Source organism: Scatophagus argus, chromosome 3, assembly GCF_020382885.2.
Source record: "Scatophagus argus isolate fScaArg1 chromosome 3, fScaArg1.pri, whole genome shotgun sequence".
Lineage (NCBI taxonomy): Eukaryota > Metazoa > Chordata > Actinopteri > Scatophagidae > Scatophagus > Scatophagus argus.
Genome location: NC_058495.1, coordinates 26,388,429 through 26,410,020, shown reverse-complemented (window position 1 = coordinate 26,410,020; position 21,592 = coordinate 26,388,429). Strand labels below are relative to the sequence as shown.

General features: G+C 47.4%; 3 protein-coding genes across 7 annotated transcripts in view; 2 read left to right on the top strand and 1 right to left on the bottom strand.

The window, feature by feature from the left end:
* The window catches only part of LOC124057033 (nuclear factor 7, ovary-like), a 546,992-nt gene that overhangs the window by 303,601 nt on the left and 221,799 nt on the right, over positions 1-21,592 (top strand). The gene's annotated exons all lie outside the window — the stretch shown is intronic.
* On the bottom strand, positions 813-20,504 carry rbpjl (recombination signal binding protein for immunoglobulin kappa J region-like). 3 transcript variants are annotated; one of them, XM_046385077.1, is made up of 13 exons: positions 17,983-20,502; positions 17,485-17,815; positions 13,945-14,092; positions 10,225-10,359; positions 9,987-10,057; positions 9,783-9,898; positions 7,937-8,111; positions 7,435-7,572; positions 6,377-6,489; positions 5,743-5,883; positions 5,492-5,647; positions 5,142-5,245; positions 813-2,244 (listed from the first exon to the last, which is right to left on the bottom strand). In XM_046385077.1, the coding sequence occupies exons 2-13, from the start codon at positions 17,519-17,521 to the stop codon at positions 1,944-1,946; spliced, it is 1,635 nt and encodes a 544-aa protein (XP_046241033.1). In that variant the 5' UTR covers positions 17,522-17,815; positions 17,983-20,502; the 3' UTR covers positions 813-1,943. The 3 variants fall into 3 exon arrangements, with proteins under 3 accessions (XP_046241033.1, XP_046241034.1, XP_046241035.1); XM_046385079.1 differs by lacking the exon at positions 813-2,244 and adding an exon at positions 2,252-4,817 and having other exon boundaries at positions 17,485-20,504; XM_046385078.1 differs by lacking the exons at positions 13,945-14,092; positions 17,485-17,815; positions 17,983-20,502 and adding an exon at positions 10,905-11,372.
* Positions 13,304-21,592, top strand: part of matn4 (matrilin 4) — a 22,776-nt gene continuing 14,487 nt past the window's right edge. For 2 of the 3 annotated variants that reach the window (XM_046385075.1, XM_046385074.1), the window contains exon 1: positions 13,304-13,997. The gene's annotated coding sequence lies outside the window, so the exon portion shown is untranslated. The remainder of the gene's footprint in view (positions 13,998-21,592) is intronic. The other variant, XM_046385076.1, reaches the window with a different exon arrangement.

Genomic DNA, 21,592 nt, shown 5'->3' with positions numbered 1-21,592 from the left:
GGGAGGTCCTGTCACGCCGGCGTGATTATCCCCTGCTTCACTTGGTAGGAACAAAAGAGCTTTCTGGTTGTGCTGCTCACCACAAACCCGACCAGTCATAACCGAGTCGGCTGATATCGGCTCTGTCGGCTTGTTGAGTTTGGCTGCTCTCGGACTCTTTGATTAATTGGATTAACGTAATAACGACGAGAGCTTTAGGGGACAGAATGTGAGGCGGGTGTGGATGACTGGATGTGATCCGACGGATTTCCATCACCACTTTGCTCTGCAGCCTACTGTTTGTCAGGTGTGTGGAGGATCACAGGATCACTCGTCCTAACACGAAATAAAACACAATGAACTCTCGAATTCCTAACAAACGAGTCAAACTGAGGTGCCATCAAAACCACTTTGCACAAAGCAAAAGCTCCAGCAGGTCTGGACGCCTGCACACGTCAGCATCCTAATGCTGCTGTTCAAAAAGCACTTTTACACTCTTATTCCCAAGCTCTGATTCTTCAGGTTTGCTCATAGAAGATGAATGTGACCTGTTAGGGGGGCAGTCGGTGCTTCCATGAGGTTTCGTAATAAACCACATTAGTCCGCCGGTCCTGCTCTGCTTGTGGGGAAAGTTTCAGGGTCAAAATGAAGACTTTGACACTGTGAAGCTTCAGGTCCTGCTGTCAGACAGAAACAGCAAACGTAGTGTGATGAAACGTGATGTCAGAAATAAAGAGCGAACTGTTTGTTAGATGCCAGAAAGCAAAAACCTAACGTGACCGTCGACCTATGAATGCACCAGGGGAAGCTTTAAATCTTCATGACGACGCAGGTGTTGAGCAGAATATTTATTTCGCCTCATGGTTATTGTTGGTACATGTTTCATTCAGGTGAGCTTTGTGTTCATATTTCAGTTCATGCAGTTAGGAGCAGCAGTTCACAGGTCAGAGTCTTCGCTTTGAGGAAGTTACTCGTACGTGCAGCAGAACATCAGAATCAGAAAATCAGATTCATCTTTCACGTTTCAGGGTGACGTTGTTTCTAACCTTCTGATGTGTTATTACATTAACGACTAATTCTGATGAAGTGGCCTCAGGCTTGTTTCACTTCCTTTAAAGACGCACTAAAGCTGCTTTTCTCACCTGATTCTGCAAGTTCTTATCATTTGTGCCCTGAAATGAACTCAAGTCTCACACACACAAAGCTGATGGTGAAGTGAAAACCACATGAACTATTACAGTCGAGCAGTCAGTTCTCTCTCTCTCTCACACACACACACACACACACACACTCATTACACTCTGGTTACACTAAGCTGAATGTTGTCTCTCAGAGGATCAAATGGGAAGCAGGCAGAGTTTCACTGCTGCTTTCTCTCACAACACTCGGCCATCAACTCAGGAAAACCTTCTTCCTCCTTCCTCCTCCTCCTCGCTGCCTTCACTCGGTCCATCACACGACGGCGCTCTGCTTTTCATCTGAATCATTCACAGCTCATTTCCCATTCAGCCTTTGGTACGATGCATTCAGGGTCATACCAAAGGCTCCGTGATACCTCAGCAGTCAGCCCTTCAACACCAGCAGGCTCAAGTCTTATGGGTGTTATTTGACTGATAATCACATAAAAGTGGATATAATCATGGATTTTATGATATTTTCATCCAATTAAAGTTACTGTTTAGTTTGGTCAAGTTTGCATTCATTGATTACTTTTAGGGATCGATTTCAACAGTTCATCCATTAGCTTCAGATAATTATTTCGTTGATTCAGAGTCAAGCTGACATAAGTGGAGCTTCTGTACCTGAGAGCTGAGTTCACATCCTGATGTTCTCGTTTCTCAGTTTCCAATTATATCTTCATTAGCTCATTCTGGATCGAACTTTGCACAGAAACGAGAACATCGCTGACCTTCGATCAGCTTCCTGCAGTGTTTCTCTGCTCCAAACCTTCAGCCACAGGTGAGCTAACTCTGCATGAAGAGGTGGAAGTTGGCCCTGGTGAACTCCTGATGGATGGTCTCTAACAGGACGTCGTCCTCCTGTCCTCCCTCCGTCCCTCCCTCTGTCTTCCCTCCTCCTGCTGCTCCTCGGACAGAAGGAGGCGGCTGGAGCTCGGGGGTGTAGGTGAAACTGAAGGACGTGCGATAAATCAGGCCGTCTAATCGGATGAGAGACAGAGGGACCGTGATGATGCGTCGTAGGCATCGCCAACCGTCCGAGAACACAGAGACGTCAGGGACGACGCAGAGCAGAGACTTGGGAGACCTGAGGAGAGAAACAAGGAAATGAAGGTCTGAAGCTACTTCCTGTGAGTCCCTTCATCAAACTCTGTGGCTGCTGTACCTGGAAATGAACCAGCAGAGGGACTGAGCGGCCTCAGATCATAAACGCTCCAAACCGAGCCGAGACACTGACTGAAGCGGCTCTCATTTAAACCTCACATGAATGGGTCATCATCACCTGCAGCTCCCCTCAGCTTCATGGCGTCTTTCAGCTCACAGCTGCTTTTACCAGCTTTGTTTCCAGCAGCTCGCACACACGTGGGACTCAAACTCTGGTCTCCAAAGGAGTCGCAGGGTGGAGGTCTGAGTGGAAGGCCACACCTGTCCTGGACTCCAGACTCTGACAGTCCTAATATCAGTTAACTGTTGTTATAAAGTCAGTTTGTGAAATGCTGGTGACATTCGATCTTCAGGATTTGAGCGCTTGCTCTTATAGCCGAAGTCTTCGTCACTATCTGCTGACTCTGACGACTCGAGAAGCATCGAGTGCGGCTGACACAAACTAAAGTCGCTCCGTGTCTGCTGTGTGGCCACGTGTTCACCAGGTCAACCTTCATTATACAAAGATAAAAGAGGCAAACCTCGGAAGAAGTTGCGGAGCAGCAACACTGAAAATGGGGGAAAACAAACTGTGGCGGAAGATTATGACACGATTATGTCACAGACTAAACACAGTCCTGTGGTTGGTGTAAAGGACTAACGAGCTGCAGCGACTTTGAATGCCCTTTTATTTTAAGTTATTTCATTCCAAACTTTGCTGCACCTCTGGCTCGCACCGCAGTGAGGGATCAGGTTCCTAATTGGCTGCAGCTCCTCGTACAAACAGCACATTGTGGATGGCTGCGTTATATAAATACGACTTTTCTCTGAGCTGCTGCTGATGGGAGGAATATTTGCAGAAGCTGGCGGCGAGCCCCTCTCCGCCAGAGACCCTGACTTATGATGCCTCAGCACTTCAGGTGTGGGGTCTGAGGTGCATCCTGACGTCAGAGAGCTTGTTTTCCTTCGTCACATGAGATTCTGCGAGGAGACGCCTGAATGTCACGTTTCTACAAACCCCCCCGTAGGCGTCGGAGGGAGGATTGTTCCCTGAAAGCCAAGGCGAGTTCCTCTGAGTGATGTCTGAGGATCACACAAGACCCTTTGTGCTGCTCGGGTCCAGGCTTGGCTTGGACTCTTGGCATGTCCAGAATATTTTTAGTCAAAGTTGTTTGGAGAAATGCCCGTCTTCTCTCCTCAAACATGTTGGGAATTTTGTGCTGAACAAATGAGGAGATTCTCGCCTGAACATTGAAAACTCTTTGAAAGCCAATAAACGCACTGAGACAGCTGATGGATAATAATAATAATTGGCTGCTCATTTCTTAATCGAGTAATCATAAGCGTAATTTTTCAAGCAGAGAAATGCAAAAACTCATTTAAATGTGCGGATGTATTTCCTTTGTTTGTCGTCGGTTGTTTGTTCACCTCCTAGAAATCGGCGATTAATAAACTGATTCATCCAGACAATAATTCAGCACATTAATTGACAATGAAAATTATGGTTAGCTGCAGTAACGACCAGGATGTGAAGCTGTGGCGTCGAGCTCCTGTCCGCCTGAGCCCTGGTGCTTTTAAAAGAGTAGTGTTTTACTCGTTTCAGCCCGTTAGCTTAGCTTAGCATAAAGAGTCTTTTATTTATGCATTAGTTTCATAGGTCTGCTTTGAGTCTTTGGATGTATAATTTTGTTGTGTTCTGTTTCACTGTTCTGAGACAAGGAAGTTGTTCCCCGAAGGATAAAATCCATCCATCCCTCCATTTTCTATACCGCTTATCCGCCAGGGTCGCGGGGAGCTGGAGCCTATCCCAGCTGACTACGGGCGAGAGGCGGAGTATGAGGCTATGAGGCGACAGTGCTAACCACTGGACCACCATGCAGAGTTCACATCCTGATGTTCTAAAATCAATGTACCGTATTCTAACATATTTTTATATTGTCCTACACTTTGTTATTCCACATATTTTCATCAGCTCATGCAGCTGAGTCCCACATCAGGTCCTGAACAAGCCTCAACACCACAGCGTTCAGCCGGACTGACTCGGCTGCAGATCTGTTGTGATTTATTGAAATTCCTCAACGGACAGCAAAATAACAGTTTTTCGATTCTGGGTCAAATGAAATATAATTTGTGTTAAACCTGCTTGGTTAATATTCAGTGTGAAGGTGCCTCTCAGTGCACCATAAAACCAACTGAGTTCAACGGGACTGAGAGTTTGTCTTTGTGCCGCTCAGCGTGAGAGCGAGTCATAAATAAGGAAGAACGGGGCCTCCTGAACTGATCGTTAAAGCAAAAATCCACCCAGAACAGAAGCCACACATGACTAAAAACTAAAGTGAGGGTTTGTGCTTTGTAAAATTGGGTCCATTGCTGCACACTAAGAGAAGTCAGTTTGTCAAGAGAATAAAACAACTTCTTTCCCTCAGTCGGACGTGTACGAAGATGTGAGCAGATGGGCTGACACAAAACGTTTTTCCACCAGCTATTAAAGGCATCCAGACAACAGCAGCAGCAGGCCTGTAAAGCAAAATGACACCTGTTGGAGTCTGCAGGTGACACTGGACTGTTAATAGGCCTGTGATTATATTTCCTCCCTCTGGTTTGGTTTCTAGGTCAGTTTCCTCAGTACAGTAAACCAGACACAGAATCAGCTCACATGTTAATCACAGCTTTACATCCAGCAGCCCAACGTCCTCCAGAACAAGACAAGATGCTTTGTGAGAACGTGCGAAAGGACTTAAAACACTGGTGTGACACTGAAACGCCACGTGACGAGACCAGGCTGTCTTTACGTGTCCTCGTCTCGTCTCGCACGCCGTCGTTTGTCTCCTCTTTACTCACTTGAACATGGTCTCAGCCTCACAGTTTCCAAACCACACTTTGAGGTGAGGGCTGAAGTTTTCTCCAAAGACCTCCAGCATGGCAACGTGTCCTCCACCATTCACCTGCCGTGACACACACACACACACACAGTAAGTGTCAGGAGAGGACAGTTTGGACGGACATCTGCTTCAGTGGTGCAGTCACCAGACCAACATGTTGGCCTTCTGCAAACCACAGATACGCTTCTGAATCATAAGGTTTAATCTCATGTCTCTCTTCAGCCAGCAGCATCTGCAGCTGTCTAAGTGTGTGTGTGTGTGTGTGTGTGTGTGTGTGTGTGTGTGTGTGTGTGTGTGTGTCTAACTCACCTCTAACCCAGTGATGACAGGAAAAGGAGTAATGGGTGTCTGGATGCAGGCCAGACCCTGATTAAAGGTGAATTCCACTGCTTCCACTCCGATGATGGTCCAACAGGATCCGTCGTTCAGCACCACTTTGCTGGGCTCTCTCACACTGGACGCGGCCTGGACGGAAACGATGCAGGAGACATTTGAAAGGAGGAGAGTGAGGAAAGGGACATAGAGAGGACGGGGTGGTGGTGGTGGTGGTGAGGTCTCACCTGGTACTTGATGATGGAGTCGTTGAATAAACACAGGTACGCATGCGGGTTGTCTCTGAACTGGAAGGCACATTTGTGGAGCTGAGAAACCGGCTCATCCACGTCCAGGATGGCGTGCTGCTTGTTGACCTTACGGATCACCTGGACACAAGGTAAAACACAATCCATCCATCCTCAGGAACGTTTTCACATCTCCAGATACAATTACCTTTGAAGAATCTAGATGATACGCTGACAATCACTTAGATTTGTGAAGGGAAACCTTAATGCTTCAGCACACCAAGACATTTTGGACAATGCTATGCTTCCAACTTTGTGGCAACAGTTTGTTGAAGGCCCTTTTCTATTCCAGCATGACTGTGCCCCAGTGCACAAAGCAAAGCTCCATAAAGACATGGTTGGATGAGCCAATCAGACAGGAGTGTGTGTGTGTGTGTGTGCATATGTGTGTGTGTGTGTGTGTGTAAACCAGTAAAGGAAACACACACTGATAATCAGAAAAATGCTCAATATCAGACTGATCAGTCACTGATCACAAGTATTGATGAGGCTGATGGGATGGGATGGGATGGCGTGTGTGTGTGCGTGTGTGTGCGCATGCATGCATCTGTGTGTGTGTGTGTGTGTGTGTTACCATGGGCGGCAGAGCGACTCCTGACTCGGTGCAGACTAACTGGACCACACAGCCGTAACAGATGAAGCCTTCACTGAGCACAAACTCGTCTTGGTCAGCACGCTGGTCCGCCACTACACACACATACGCACACACACACACACACACACACACACACACACACACACACACACACACACGTTGGGTTTTATCCTGCTCTGGCTGTTCTGCTAACATGTGACTAAAGACAAATGGAGATTTTGTGTGTGTGTGTGTGGTTTAGGTTGTGCTGGTGGGAGGTCCGTGCCCACTGTGTTAAATAAATACCGTCACAGATCGTGTGTGTGTGTGTGTGTGTGAGGGACACGCTCACACTGACTGCATTAATGCAGGGAGGTCTGCTGCTGCGAGGAGCCGAGCGACTGGAGGGTCACGTGTTCGCTGACCCGAGTTCCTCCCTGATCCAGAGTCTTTGACAAAGATGCTGAGTCGTCACTGAACGTGTTTACGGGGTGACCTGCAGCCTGCACGGGCCGCCAGCCCGTCACAAGATTTATAACAAATCAATGGAGTGACATCAGTGACGGTAAAGCTTATCTGAAGCTTCAGAAAGTCCACCTGCTTGTACTTTTGATCCAAACTGACAGGACGGCAGGATTCAGAAAATCTCTTCAAGTGAAGCTCTGAAACGTGATAATGTTTAGATGTTATCCTTTCTGTGTGGTCAGTTTGGATCCAAGTGGGAACGTTCTGACTCGCTGTGGTGGTTCAAACAGAACTCACAATCTCGTCAGGATCCAGACAGGACAGCATCAGAGCCATCATAAACCACTTACAGCGTTTTGTCATTACGTTTAACTACAACAACTCAGAGCGGAGCTTCTGTTGAAAATAACGTTTTATATCTGGACCGTAAAAATGAGTTCTTGATTTAAAGTCAGTAAATTGCTGGGTAGACTGAAAACAGCATGAGACTGAGAGGCTGTGATCCTGCAGTTAACACACACACACACGCGCGCGCGCGCGCGCACACACACACACACACACACACACACACACACACACACACACACACGTACCCATGGTGATGGTGAAGGCCGTCCACTGTCGGGCGCTGACGATGAAGGATCCTCTGTCCACTGAGAGGTAACGAGTGCTGACTGTCTGCGAGCGGAGACGGTTGAACAGAGCGACTCTGGAGCACGAGGAGATGCACACTGACAACACACACACACACACACATACCTGAGTGACATCACTTTTCACTGTGTGTGTGTGAGATGCAGTGACTTGCATTAGCTGGTTAGCTTAGCTTAGGATAAAGACTGGACGCAGGGGGAAACAGCCAGTCTGGTTCTGTCCAACCGTAACAAAATCACAAAACACAAGCTCACATTTAACACGTTAGATTTCGTTTTTCTGTACGAGAAACGACACGGTGACGTTTTCTGGGGGATCATGTCATGACTGCTGTGACTTCCTGGAGTCTGTCAGCTCCTACAGCAGCTCTTAGACAACAAAACCAATTTGCTGGATTGAAAAAAGGACAATATGTCAAAAATATCCGAAAACGTGACTCACGGTCGGCGTTCTTCATGGACTGTCTCTTCTGCGAGGGTTTGGAGATGACTTTAATCATCCTGCTCTGGAACGAACCCACTTCCTGTCTGTTGCCCAGGAAGAGACGCAGCAACAGGGAGAAGTGCTTCCTCTTGTCCTGATCGGAAATGAACAGGGACTTGGCACAGGCGAACAGCTGATGAGGACAGACAGACAGACAGACAGACAGACAGACAGACAGTGTCTAAGGATTATTCAGTCACCGAGTGGACACAAAGTGTGTTTCTGACTGAAAGTCCCCCTGGACAACAGACGATGCAGAGGTTGACACTGAACTCGTCTGTCTTTGTGGACACAGTAAAGCAGATGGAGGCTGCCGGTTTCTTGTCTTTCTTGTGTTCTCAGCCAGTGAACACACAGTGTGTTTACAGCAGCGACGTTCTTCTGTCCGACTGTTTGTTGAGTCAACAGTCGTCTGCAGTACAAAGAGGTGATTGTCTCGTCTGGAAGGTCAGGATCCCATCACTCACTTCTCTGCTGCTGCTGTCTGAACCGGCTGGAGTCAAAGCTTCACCTGCGTTGCTGTTGATCTGGCTGCTCAACAACACAACAATTCAGCCTCCAGTTAAACTAAAGACGGGACAAAAGACTGAGACATGTGAAGACACCAGCCGGTACAGATGTTTTTAATCTGACAGACAGGAAGGAGCACAAACCTGAAGCCACCACACAACAAACTGAGTCTGCAATTCCCTGCTGTACCAAAACAAACACAGGTGGCAGCTTGTGCTGTGGAATTGCTCTGTCCACAAAGACCAGGACGGGGAGCAAACCTGAGAGTCTGTGTGAGATCCTGGTCCGAGAGCCTTGAAGAGCTCACAGAGGGAACTGGAGGCTAGTGGACTTTGTGAAGCCACTTTCAGGTACAGTCACATGAATGTCTCACACAGGTGACATCATCAGGAGCCCACGTCAGTCACAAACATGTTTTAAAAATCTCCATGACAACAAGTGGATCTGAAGGCCTCGCTTTACCAGCAGTGGAGATATTTACTGATTTAGTGTCTCCTGCCACATCCTCACACGCTGTTGGACTGACGGAGACCATCAGGACAGGCTTGAGACGAGCACATCTGTGTGATAGTCTGTAGTCCTTCTGAATGGCAGCACACGAAGTCTGACGTCACAGAAACCAACAAGACGCCACGGGAATAAGAGGGACTCGTTTATCTTCTAAACATGAAAACTGAAGGAAACAGCAGATCTGCTGCTGTGTGGACAAACGGGGACGAGTCAGTTTCATGTGCTTTTCTGACACATTAAGCTTTTCTCGAGTCATTTAAAACACATTTTAGACGTGTTCAACATGTGCAGGTGTCTTAGTCAGGTGACCAGTGGTTTGACTGGGTTTAGTTTACTCAGGTGAGGCTAAGTGAGTTAAAGATGTTATGTCAGTTAACTCACGTCAGTTAAAACAGCTCAATGTTTACTTTCAGTTTCACTCGGGACTCCAACACTCATCTGCGGAGTGAAAGTCAACCACCACCCGATCCTGTTCCACCCGTGCACCTTCTCGCTCCTAATTCCACCTCACCTGACATTTTAATCTCTACAACATTCAGTCTAAAGTAAGACAAGATAAGCCTGATGTGGACGGCGTTAAATAACAGAGCTCTGAAAACATCAGACTGTGGGAGACCAGGCTGGATCAGGGGGTAGTTTGGCCTGGACAAAAGCCAGTTTAAACTTGCAGGCAGCTGGTGTCTCTGAGGGAATTTGACTGAGGGGTGGAGACTCTGTGGACAGAAACACGACAGACGGGTCTGCACATGGCCTCAGATCAGCTTATCGCACACACTCGTCTCACCCTGGAGTTTGGCTGTTGATCGAAGACCAGTTTGAATGTGTCTGCCTGAGCCTGACTGGAGCTGTCCAGACACATGTACCCACACAGTCGATGGACAGAGTCCCCGTAGCCGGCCTCTGGACGAGACGACAGGACAAATAAAAATGAGGTCAGCAGAGAGACAAGCAAGAGGGAACACGTCGAGTGATGAAGGTGTTGTCTCACCTTTCAGGTGGTCCTGCATGACCCTCCATCCATGACCGCTAATGTAAACACAAGGCGGAGGGCAGAAGAACCTGCAGATGTCACAATGTGGACTTCAGAACCCGACAGAGTACCCACAGGAACACAAGCCGTGTTGAAATGTTCAGATTTAATTCATCAGGAACAGCCAAAAACAAATCTGTACTGAACCAAACTCGTGAAAGGCTCAGAGGTGTCTGACACGATGTGTTGGTCAAACCTTTTCTCGTTGCCGTAGGACTTCTGGGCCACCTTGGCGTGCAGGATGGTCACACTCTGGTCAGCATGAGCTTCCCTTCCCGGTTGTCTTGTTGATCCCAGTAAGTGACAGCCTTGAAACTCCAGATCCAGTCTCCTGATGGAGGAGAGAACAGGGGACCGTATGCACTGAAGTCCACTTGAATCCTGATGCGTTCACTGACTCGTGTAGATAATGAAATGTGTTTGCACTGTGGTATCTTCACAGGCTGCTGCACATGATGAAATGTGAGGTATTTCAATAATGATGTGTTCACTTTCTGTTATACTGACTGAGATCCATTTGAACAGTGATGCATTCACTGACTCTCACCATGTGCTAAAATGTTAATTTAATCACACAGATCAGAAAGAGTGACGGGACTCTTTGAGCTGACCCGAACAAAGTGAGCTGTGATTTCCTGTCTCCCTGTAGCTTCTCAATCTAATTTGATGGATTTAATGTGAAAATGTTGGCTCTTATTGTGTCTATCGAACAGGCAGAAAGCATCACGATCACTCACATCTGTATCTGAACCTCCTCCAGGCAAGTGGAAGATGTTAAAGTGGTGAGAAAAACTTGTTTCCAAGTAAAGAGCACAGACTGACTGACATGTGAGCGTATACAGTCTGAGCAGGCTGCAGGAAAGACTGTGGACTTACTGTGGACTTACTGTGGACGCTCCATCCACCCTCATAATGGAAGTCAGTAACGGTGAGACATGACATGACATGAGACATTAAACAGAGGAAGAGTTCTTTTTAAGTGTTCTGTTCACTTCCTCTAACTGACAACAAGTAAACAAAGTCACACTGAAACACACATTTAGCTCCACAACACACTGACGAGCCGAACTGCATGAAAACATGCCTGCATCAGAGACGAGATGATTTGGAAACTTTAGCAACAATAAGCAGGCAGGAACGTCCTGCATTTCTGCTTAGAACATCCTCGCTGATTCTCCAGTTTGAGGCGTTAGTTTGAATTCGTCACGTTGGCGCTGGTGACTGGACTCCGACAGAAACACGATCGGCTCCGTGTTGCTCTGCTAACAAAAGCAGCTGTCGCATTAGCTGTGTTTTCTCTCTGCAGCAGAGATGTAATGAGGAGGCCCGACCCCGGGGCCCGGGGCCCGGGGCCCGGGGCCCGGAGTCTGGAATGCTCCTCATAATGAAGACCGTTGACACAAGAGGAGGAGTAAAGACGACAACAAAAAGAGTCGCTTGCCTCAAACCAGGGGAAAGACGAGCAGGAAACAGGAAATGTTGAAGAGGGTTTGGTGAGAGAGGAGCAGAGCGTCTCTCTGATGCAGCAGGCCGCTCGCTTTAACAAGGAAAACCCAATAAGACCAGAACCACACACACACATGGATCTCCTGCGGGGTCAAAACTAAACTACGAGGGTCCACCTGATGTTCATAAAACCAACGCAAAACTTTTGGTTCAGCAGAATTTAACTGATGCTTTGTTGTGCAAGAGAAAGACTTGTTTTATATTGTTGAAACGAGCCGAACAGAGCACATATGATCACATACTGGCTGCTCAGTCCGAGGTCCTCTGGTTTCCCCTTTTGACTGCTAAAGACGGCGTACCGCCACCTGCTGGCATGGAGGGTTATTTCCTGTCACGTCAGAGCTGAGTGGCCACCAGCTGTCTTGTCGCATCTGTGGCTTCAGTTAACTCACATACTCACATTGTTTTTCATGCAGCTGAATCTTGAAAATGTTGTGACGTTTTATTTATCGATTCAAAGACAAATCGTGAAAATCCTCTTCATACGTGTGCATTTACTTTGCACGTCCAGCTTCAACTCTGAACTCGGTTTCGGAGGGAGAAGTAAAACAGGGCTGACAGCATCAAGGCTGAGTTTTAAGATCCGTTATTTTAGAGCCTTGGGACGTTCTCATGAGCAGATGGTTAAGATGCCACCTTTTACGTTTTCTGCAAAGCAACATAAGCCACACTCATCCAGGTCTGCATTTGGATCTGAACGGATCTGAATCAGAGCTGAACAGAAGACGGTCAACACACCGCCGGGGTAAAGGCCTGATTCCTGCCCTCACACAGCACACGGCAGCCTGCTCCTTGTAAGGGAGGAAAGTGTGCCTGCATACTGGATGTTTTGTTCGTGAGTGACGGGATCCCGCTGACCCAGCACACCTCTCTCACAGCTCACAGTTCAGGGTTCACACTTGACTGGCTGTGTGTGAGCAGTCACCAGGGTGCCAGCGGTGGTCTAAATTAGACCCTCCTCTCTTCAGAGGTCAGAGGTCAGTGTGTCAGGAGCTCAGACTCTCTGGCATTTCACACCGGGAGCTCAGAGTGGACAGAGGAAAGACAGAAAAGTGGGGAGGGGTGGACAGGAATGCACTTTCCCCTCCAGAGAAGTGCATCTTCTGGTCCAGAGGAAAGTGGTGACTACAGCCGTCAGGTTTGTTGAAACCATTTCACCATTTTGTGATGCTTGAATTGCGATGGAGGGAAAACGATTTATTTATTATCCTTAACTTCAACAGGCGTCAGAACATCATGCTGTTACAGTCATGCTGCTGACTGAATGCTGACTGTACCCTTTCACAGCGAGGACAAAGGCCGGATGTTAGAGGGTTTTCTGAAGGGGCTCCTGACTCAGCAGGTGTCTCGGTGTGTCCATGTCGTGTCCTCACCAGCAGCTCTGACACATGAATCGCTCTGTGCATGCTGTTTCGGCCTTCCAGATGAGGAACACGTCACATAATTTCTCAAGAACAGCGTTGTCCAAGCGGAAACAGGAGTCCAACCTGAAGCGGCTGCCGATCACTAGCGGCCCCTGCTGGTCAGGAGGAGTGAGGACTCAGTGGAGACAGAAAACAGAGCAATAAAAGTCAATAAAATCGATTCATGAAACACTACAACCATGACAGGTCATTGAGCATGCTGTCCTAAGTGTCCACCAAACAGATCGGTGGAGCTGCAGACGGACGGACACATCTGGTGGACAAAACCACGAGTGTTTCTCCTATACAGATGTGCTCACAGTTGCAACAAAGTGCACAGAATACAACATTTAAAACAATAGCTGGTCTTGTTTGGATGAATGTTTTGTGGTGGTCCACTCTGACTTGTGTTGATGGAAGGAGGTCACCCACACACTCCTGAAAACACACGACACAATGATGTATATCAACCAACACCTGACTGAACACACCCCTCAACATGTGGGCGCTTCTGCAGAGACTTTCAGTGGAAACATCACCAAATGTGAAGAGAAGAAGCCAGACGAGTAAAAGAACATCAGAGTTCGTTGGTCTTGTTTTTAACCAAAACAAAAGGTAAAGCGTTTAACACCACGCGTTCCGTGCGCCCCGCCTCACCTCCAAAGCCCTCCGAGCCGCCTGGAGAAGCTCGGCTTCTCACTCCCCGCTGTTCGGATTTCAAAGCCAGGAGGGGGTGGGGTCTCTGGCCTGACAAATACCTCTCCTCCTGCCGTTTTAATACCTACACTCCATCCCTCCACCACCTCATTCCAGCAGCGAGTCAAAGCGAGGGGAGGTCACGGAGCGGGACAGACAGGACGCATTTTCACGTCCAGGCGCCCATTCCTCAGTCAGGGCTTCTCTGAGAGTCCGGGATAAACTTCAGCAAACTGTGACCTCACCTTTCGTACCCGGGACATCGTGTGTGTGTGTGTGTTACGGGACTTCTTGTGCCTTGCCTGCCTTACCTGTCCCATCCGCCCGTCCTCGGTGCGTCGTGTCCGGCCAGCAGCGTCCCCAGGTGAGTCAGCGGGCTGCCCGGGTCGGGGGACAGACCAGCGGGGTACAGCGCAGCGGCGTCTGGCGGGGGGAATCCTGGCTGGGTCGTCGGTGCTTCTGGCGAGAGATTAAAGGAGGCTGTTAGGTGAAGTGACGTGAGCGCGCTGCTGCTTCTGCATCAGGACTGCAGGGAGGCGCAAAGTGCAGCTCGTTAACAGGATGCTGCGTGTTAAATTCTGATTATTCATCCATCTGTTCAGAAGTTTAGTTAAACCCCCACTGACTCCAAACTGTGGCGATCTGCTGCTTTGCTGAGTCTTCAGTGTCAGATTTCAGACTGCAGGCTGAACAAAACCAAGTGTGTAATTTGCGCTCAGTGTTTTATCTTTTCTGGGACATTTTTCAGACAAAACTGTGAACTCCCCGTTGGAGGAAGCAGTCAGCAGATTACTGAGGAGTAATGAGGAGTTAACAGATGTTTCCCAAGTCTCCCTTCAGAGGGTTTTCCTGAGAACTTTCCTGAGAACGATGCTGATGATATCTGACAGAGAGCTCTGATGAACATATTTTGTTCTTTGTTCTGATGACCCGCAAGTTTTTAATGATATCTCAACATTTTCGCACATCTGTGGTGCTGCTGTTCCAACTGAAGTGAAACGATGAAGTCGCTTCAATCAGAGGTGCTGCTGGCAGGTTTAAAAGTGATATGGGTGAGAGGGTGAGTCGCTGGGTGAGTCGGAGTGTCGGTCAGTGGGTGAGTAAAGCTCTGGGTTCACACTGGCTGCCTGGAGGTGATGCTCTGAGCAGGCCCTCAAAAGCCAGCATTCAGGCAGGAAGACAAGCCTGCCTGAGCAGACAGACAGGTAGACAGCAGACAGACAAGGAGACAGCAGGCAGACAGACAGGCAGACAGCAGACAGATATGTAGACAGGCAGCAGGTCAGCCACACAGATGGACAGACAGATGGGAATATGAAGTTTGACGTGCAGGCGGCGGAGACCCGGCTGAGTCTGATCTGTAGTTTCAGAGTAAAATCTGACTTATCTGGAGACTAACGAGAAGCCAGCCTGCCCTCAGATCGGAGTTGCACACAAATTTAAAGTTTAAGTGACTTTCTAGGAAATCTGTGAACGCATGTGCTTTTAGATCCGCTGCTGTTGAGTGAATGTTAGCAGTTGGCTCCTCCAGTTTAAACCTTTACAGAAGAAGAGTTCAAATGATGGAAAACATGAAGGAAATGTGACATTTCTGTTAGTTTCATGTTCTCATGTGAAGAAGGTTACAGTCTAAAGTTTCTGCTTCCATCTGTTTTATGCATACTCTCAATTTGTGAATACAATGTTTTTTTTAAGTGAATCATGTTTCCATGGTAAGAGTCCATTACAGCTGCTGTCCATTTCTGATTGGTCAAACGCCAGCGGCCTTTTATTTAAGCCATCATTTTTAAATCTGCAGCTGCAAACTGGTTGGTTTTTGTCAGCTCATGTCGATTTGCCCGGACAGATCGTTCTTCGTCGTCGTAGAGATGCACACAAAAATGTGGAAACGGTTGGTGTAACGCAGACAGCAACGGGCTGAAGGAACCTTTTAGTTCCCTGAAAAGAAGCTGCTGAGACCATAAGTCGTGGGTGCTTTGGGTGGACTGGCATCTACAGTCTGTCTTTGTGAAACTGGCTCCGGGTACGTATACAGCCGGTGGTGCAGACAGATAATCCAGCAGTCCGTAAGAGAGTCAGGCATGCATACAGGAAGTGAGTCAGTGAGACAGGCAGGCAGGTAGACAGACAGTCAGTAAAACAGTCGGGCACTCAGTGAAACTGCTAACAGTAGCAGAGTCAACATCTGGTTCCAATCTAAAGGCGACTAACAAGAAGTTCTGTGTGTTCATCTCGGTGTGGGCTCCAGCTGTCACTCAAACCACCTACAGTACGAACCACACGCTGCCTGTCTCCCTGCCCTCCCGTCTGTCTGTCCCCCCACTCCTCCTGCCCTGTCTGTGTCACAGCATGTATGGACATATGGTCTCCATCTTTGTCTGGTCTCTGAGCTCATATCATCTCAGTGTGACTGCAGCCTGTCAGTCAAACCACGAGAGAAACTTCTCTCCGTATGTAAGTCACACTTCTGAACCTCCCGGCGTCTCCGTCACCCGACGGTGCTTTCATCTGAGAGGATCACGTTCACAGTCTGAGCAACTGACTTCAGATGTGCTCACGGGGGGTGACAAAATACAGTTTCTCATGACCTCAGAGGGATAAAGACCTGAATGTGTTCTCTTTATGCTGCAGAAATGTCTTTGTTCCTGTCTGTTTACCCGTTTGAGGAGCTCTTGTATTTGTTCAGTGACACTTTAGAGCCAGACTGGTGAAGAGAATTAGCAGCTCCATAACTCTCAATTAAAAAAGCACTTGTGTCAGTATGAAATGACAGCAATCAAAGAGGAGGCTAAAAACACATTCGTCCAATCAGAAGACTCGTGCAGAGTTCCTCTAAAATGTTTTATTAGGTCGGGTGAAGTTAAGTCGTCCTGCCTCTGACAGACTGAGGCGCTGAAACGGTCCAACAGTTGGTCAGCAGCGGCGTCGCCCGTCAACGTTTCTCAGTCTCAGGGTCACGACCCGGCAGGAGGTCACGGGGATGGTTATCAGGGGTCAGGAGTCAGATTAGTGCAGCATGTCACTCAGTGTGTGTGCGCGACATCTGATTCCAGAGGGCCAAGCTGACTTAAAGTAAGTGAAGGCTGCAGGCCTTTACTGTCTGAGCACCGTATGTTAGCCGCCTGTCTCACGCAGCGATGGCGGTTCACGGATGATCGGACGCTTCATCGAAAATATTCCGCCTGGCAGTTAAGTTGGAACAGAAAAGTTCGTGGCGCAGTTGACACGCTTGGTGGACAAATGAACACGCGACGCTCTTATGGCGTGTCAAACTGTTTTCCTTTAAACCAACACGTGAGACAAAATATTTCGATGTTCACTGTCGGTTTGAAAATGTGAGAGTCAATTTGGACCCTTTAGCCCAGTCTAAATGCAGACAGCGCCCCCTGTTGGTGCCAAGTTAAATAGCAACACAGATTCAGTGTGGTCGTTCACCTTGAGATTCAGTAACGTAATGTTGCCTTATAAAACACACAAATTAGAGCTTGGATCCCCTTTTGATAAGGTTTTGTCCCAGGGTTTTGCCCTCAGATGTTTTATCACAGAAACTCTATGAAGCAGGCATACATTCTGTCACTGAGTTACTTCCTGGAACCCCGAGAAGGAGCCCACCACTGGGCTAAGGAGTGCTACTTCAGCAGGTATCAAACAACAGGTGCTCTTTGGCTCCATGAAGCCTTGAGCCATTAATAAACCGGCTGGTGCTCTCAGTGTCCATCAGGACGACTCGAAGCACCGCTGAGCCTCACAGCTGCTGCTCATGTTAAAATAACATGTCCAGGAAATCTTTACTTCTGCTCACAAACACTTTAATAGTATCAACAGGATGGCAAAAATCAACTCCAGCTCACCTTTCCTGCCATCTTCTCCGATGTCCAACTCATCCATGATGGCCTCAGCTGACACTAAGAGCGGGCGGCTCTCTGGTCCATAGTTACTCTGCGTCCACCACTGTTAAGATGCCAACAAAGATCTCTTTGTTTATGACAAAGCTGAGTGATGAGGACTTGGTTTAATAAAGCAAATGCACAGTTGGCAGATGTTGTTGGGGGGATAAAACAAAGTGCTCGGTGTCCATCGCATCATGCAGCTGTTGACTAAACATCAGGTTGGCTTTGTGCTGCAGTTTGATGGTCTGCTGAAATCAGACGTCGTCATCCTGCTGGATGATCTGTGTACATCCTAAATGCAATTAACAAACAAAACAGTCTAACTGAAGACAATGCAGTGAAATTCTTACAGACTCACATAACACAGCATGAAAACACTCCAGTCTGTGCGCTGATGTTCGCTGTCAGTGTGACAGCAGCAACACAAATCAATAAGAACAAATAAAAGCTCCAGCTGACCTGAAGGCCGGTTGTCGTCCTGTAGCCTGTTGGTCAAAATCCTCCAGTTTGTCTTCTCATTCTGGTTTTCTGCTCTGCAGGTTCAGGTTTTTATCCACGCAGGTGTTCCAGATGCTGAAGATGGAGGTTTATCTCACAGTCTCACCGTCTTCACTGAGCTCAGCAGTAAAGATTAGCTTAGTCTAAACCAGTCAGGCGTCCTTCGGTCTGACCAGGAAACCCGACGTTTCCACCACATCTTACGGTCTCATAACTGTGTGTGTGTGTGTGTGTGTGTGCAGCTCTGTTATCTGTCCCCTAGTCTGTGTGTGTGTGTGTGTGTGTGTGTGTACATTACTGTATCTGTCGCTTTGTGTGGATAAAGAGATAATCACCTGTTGCCGGAGTGCAGCTTTCTCACACACACCTTCTCTCTTTGACAAACACTGCAGACTGCTGCCTGATATTTTCCTTTTTCACATTTCTGTGACATCTTGTTTTCATCAGGTTATCCGATTGGTCGTACAAGCTGTATAAAACTCATACCACCCATAAAAAGCTTTATTAATGCAGACTTAAGCTGCCCTCTTATCAGCGCCCTGCCTGGTAATAACTTGTGCTGAATGACTTTACAGCCTTTGGTGTTGACACGTAGCCAGTGAAGAAGGCCAAAGATACACAAACTGCCCTTCTGACACGGCTATCAGTAAGCAGTGGTTAATGTGTAGGTCCTCATGTTTCTTTAAATGCACTGCGCGTGGGCTTAGTTTGTTTCCAACATCCACCCTGAACAAATGAAAAATAAACAGCATCAGTTTTCATCAGGATTGTCATGGAAAACCCATTTTAATTTGAAAGATGCTGTTCCTGTTGTCCTGCAGCGTCTCCTCTGCCTCATTCAGTCAGAGGCTGCTGGAAGCGTGACAGCCTGCGTTTCCCATCAGACAGCAGGCAGAGAAAACACAAATGATAAATAAGTTGTTATGGCCACTCGGCTGGAGTTCTGTGCTGCCAAGTGTGACCCATGGTGAAGTTATTCAGAAACTCAGGAGATTCGTTTAGTCTCAGTCCGTGTGAGATGCCAGAGGAACAGTTTGAAGTCACATCAGTCAAACTCGAGTGGAGCAGCGATGGAAAAACTTTGGAAAGTTAGGACAACGATTGATCCAAACACAGCTGAAAGACGGTCAGGTTTGACTGAGATGCCAAAACTTTTGCTGAACTTAAGCTTTCCAAATGTGAGGATTAGAGACATGAACGTCTTTGGGTTTGGGACTGAAGTCTGATCAGTTGGTCATTTGAGAAATTAATCAGCGGATCAATGGAATCAATGGAATCAGTGAAATATCAGTCAGATGATGACTTACATCTCATTTAATGCAGTTTGAACATCCCGACTGACTACAATCTGTTCTGCAGAAGCTGCTGAGTGTTGATGTGACAGTTTGAGTGGACATCAGGGGCCGAAACACAGAACATCTGGAAAGTGGATTAACTCGTCCTGCTCTACAGGGGTGGCAGGACGTCCAGGACGTCCAGGACGTCCAGGCCTGATGTTTATTGATTTGCTGTTCAAGTCTTTTTGATTAAATGAATGATCTTCAGCTGATCTTCCACTTCGGCTTGTTCTCGTTGTTCTGTTCTTTTCTTCTTTAATGAAGAAGTGATCGCTGGTGAAGAGCAGAATCCTGAAACGTCTCCGGTTGAAGAGAAGGACGGACATCTCTGAAAACCAGTCGGATTTGGACCGAGAATTTAATGGGAGAGTACATTTACTCAACCAAGGTACTTAGCTTGAGTTTTCTAACTTGGTGTTCCCACAGACTGTAATCACGTTGTCGTCCGGCTTCAGGAACATCAGCTGCAGTCCGGCTGGTGGTCGCACGGTAGCTGCTGGTTTTCAGTTTGACCATTTGTCCCTCTGGATCTCTGCTGCGGCGGTTTATTTTTACCATCTGAACTTGAAAAGACCTTTTAAGAAACGGCCAGTGTTTCATTTGTCGAGGTAATCTCACGTCGGTGCCAACGTCAACAGCCGCTGCTGCTCCTCGACTCCTTTTCAACAAACGTCTTTGTTCACTGTGCAACCAACTGCTCCCTGACCTTCGTTAACTGCTTTTCTTTTATGATTTTATATTTAAAGCTCATTTTCTTCCAGGCCAGACTTCAGTAATGAGGCCTTTCACTTAATTATCCCATAATTTTGCACAGTAGTTACACAATACAGTTTAGTTCTGTGAATAAAATGTCTCACAGTTCACATTTAAGATTTTAGAGCGAACATAACCAAAGGGAACGAGAGAGCAGGCGTTGTTTTAGTTTGTTTAAACTGTTAATTGGAGGAAATGGGATCTCCACTTCTGTGTTTAAGAGCTGAGTATGAAACACGGCGTTACCTGGCCCACCGTCGCCAGCAGCGGCGGCAGCCAGTCAACGAAGGGTTTAACGAGAAAATATCAAGACTGAGCTGAATGATCCTCTTTGTGGATAATTGTAGAACATATGTTGGTCACACAGCGAGGGGGCAGCGTGTGTGTGTGTGTGTGTGTGTGTGTGTGTGTGTGTGTGTGTGTGTGTGTGTGTGTGTGCTGTCGCAGCAGGATGGTCGTAGATTGTTTGGTGAGCGCCGGTCGGAGAGACAGGAAAAGGCTGTTGGACGTGGAGGTGGTGGTGAGGGGGGTCGGCTGCCATTTAGCTGCAGAAAGTTACACTGAGGAGTCTTTGTCTCTCTCTCACACACACACACACACACACACACTACTGATAAAACCACCACAGGCTTCAGATTCGTTCCATCACCCTTGGAGACCAAACTCGGTGGACACGTTGAAAAGGCTCCTCAGTGTGTGAAGATAAACTTTGCACATTTTCATTTCCTGCTTTCACAAACACACATCATCCTTTTGTTTTACTGCGTGTCTCTGTTGGTGCTGAGCGTTTTTGAAGGACAAGCAAAAATACAGTCAGTTTGTGCAGTGACTAACACATTTAAAGATGTTTGTTTTCATACCAAAATAAACTTAATCTTATAATTCTCAAAGCACAGCAGCACCTCGTCTCACTGAAGGGTGCAGGAATACGTCAGATTCTTAAGTCATTTCATGTGTTATCAAAATGCATTTTTTGCTTTTCGCGTGTCATTTTAGGTGCTAATGACACACAGACAAGAAGATCAGGTGAAAGAGTAAAAAGTTGTTTGAACTGTTTTCTCCCTCCTGAATCTAACAAAGTCACTTCGACAGCTAAACTCAGCCAAACTGCGACCGCAGGTCACATGACTTCATCTTTTCCTGCACATCTAAAACTCTAACAAAATGAAGCAAAAAACAATGCGGAAAAGCTTAAAATGCCTGAAATGACACATGAAAGGTCATTACGCCATCCCTTGAGATGACGCAGCTCCTGATTGGGCCAGGCGGGTGTTTTGGCAGGACCTGTGGCTCCACCTCCTGATCACTACTGCACAGAGTCTGGCTCCAGATGATGTCACCAGAACAAGATGGCAGCACTTGGATCTGGGATATTTAACTTAAAGACACATGGTTATGTCTTTTATCTGTGGGAGAGTCAATAACGTGACGGTGCTGTGATCAGAAATGCCCATAAGCTCAGTCTAATACCAACAACCTGT

Excerpts from the sequence above, each read along its gene's own strand:
- rbpjl (XM_046385077.1), bottom strand. The coding sequence starts at position 17,521 with ATGGATGAGTTGGACATCGGAGAAGATGGCAGGAAAG. Across the intron at positions 14,093-17,484 it reads CGGAGAAGATGGCAGGAAAG|AAGCACCGACGACCCAGCCA; the intron begins GTGAGCTGGAGT and ends ATCTCTCGCCAG. Across the intron at positions 2,245-5,141 it reads GAGGCTGAGACCATGTTCAA|GTCTCCCAAGTCTCTGCTCT; the intron begins GTGAGTAAAGAG and ends TTCTCTCCTCAG.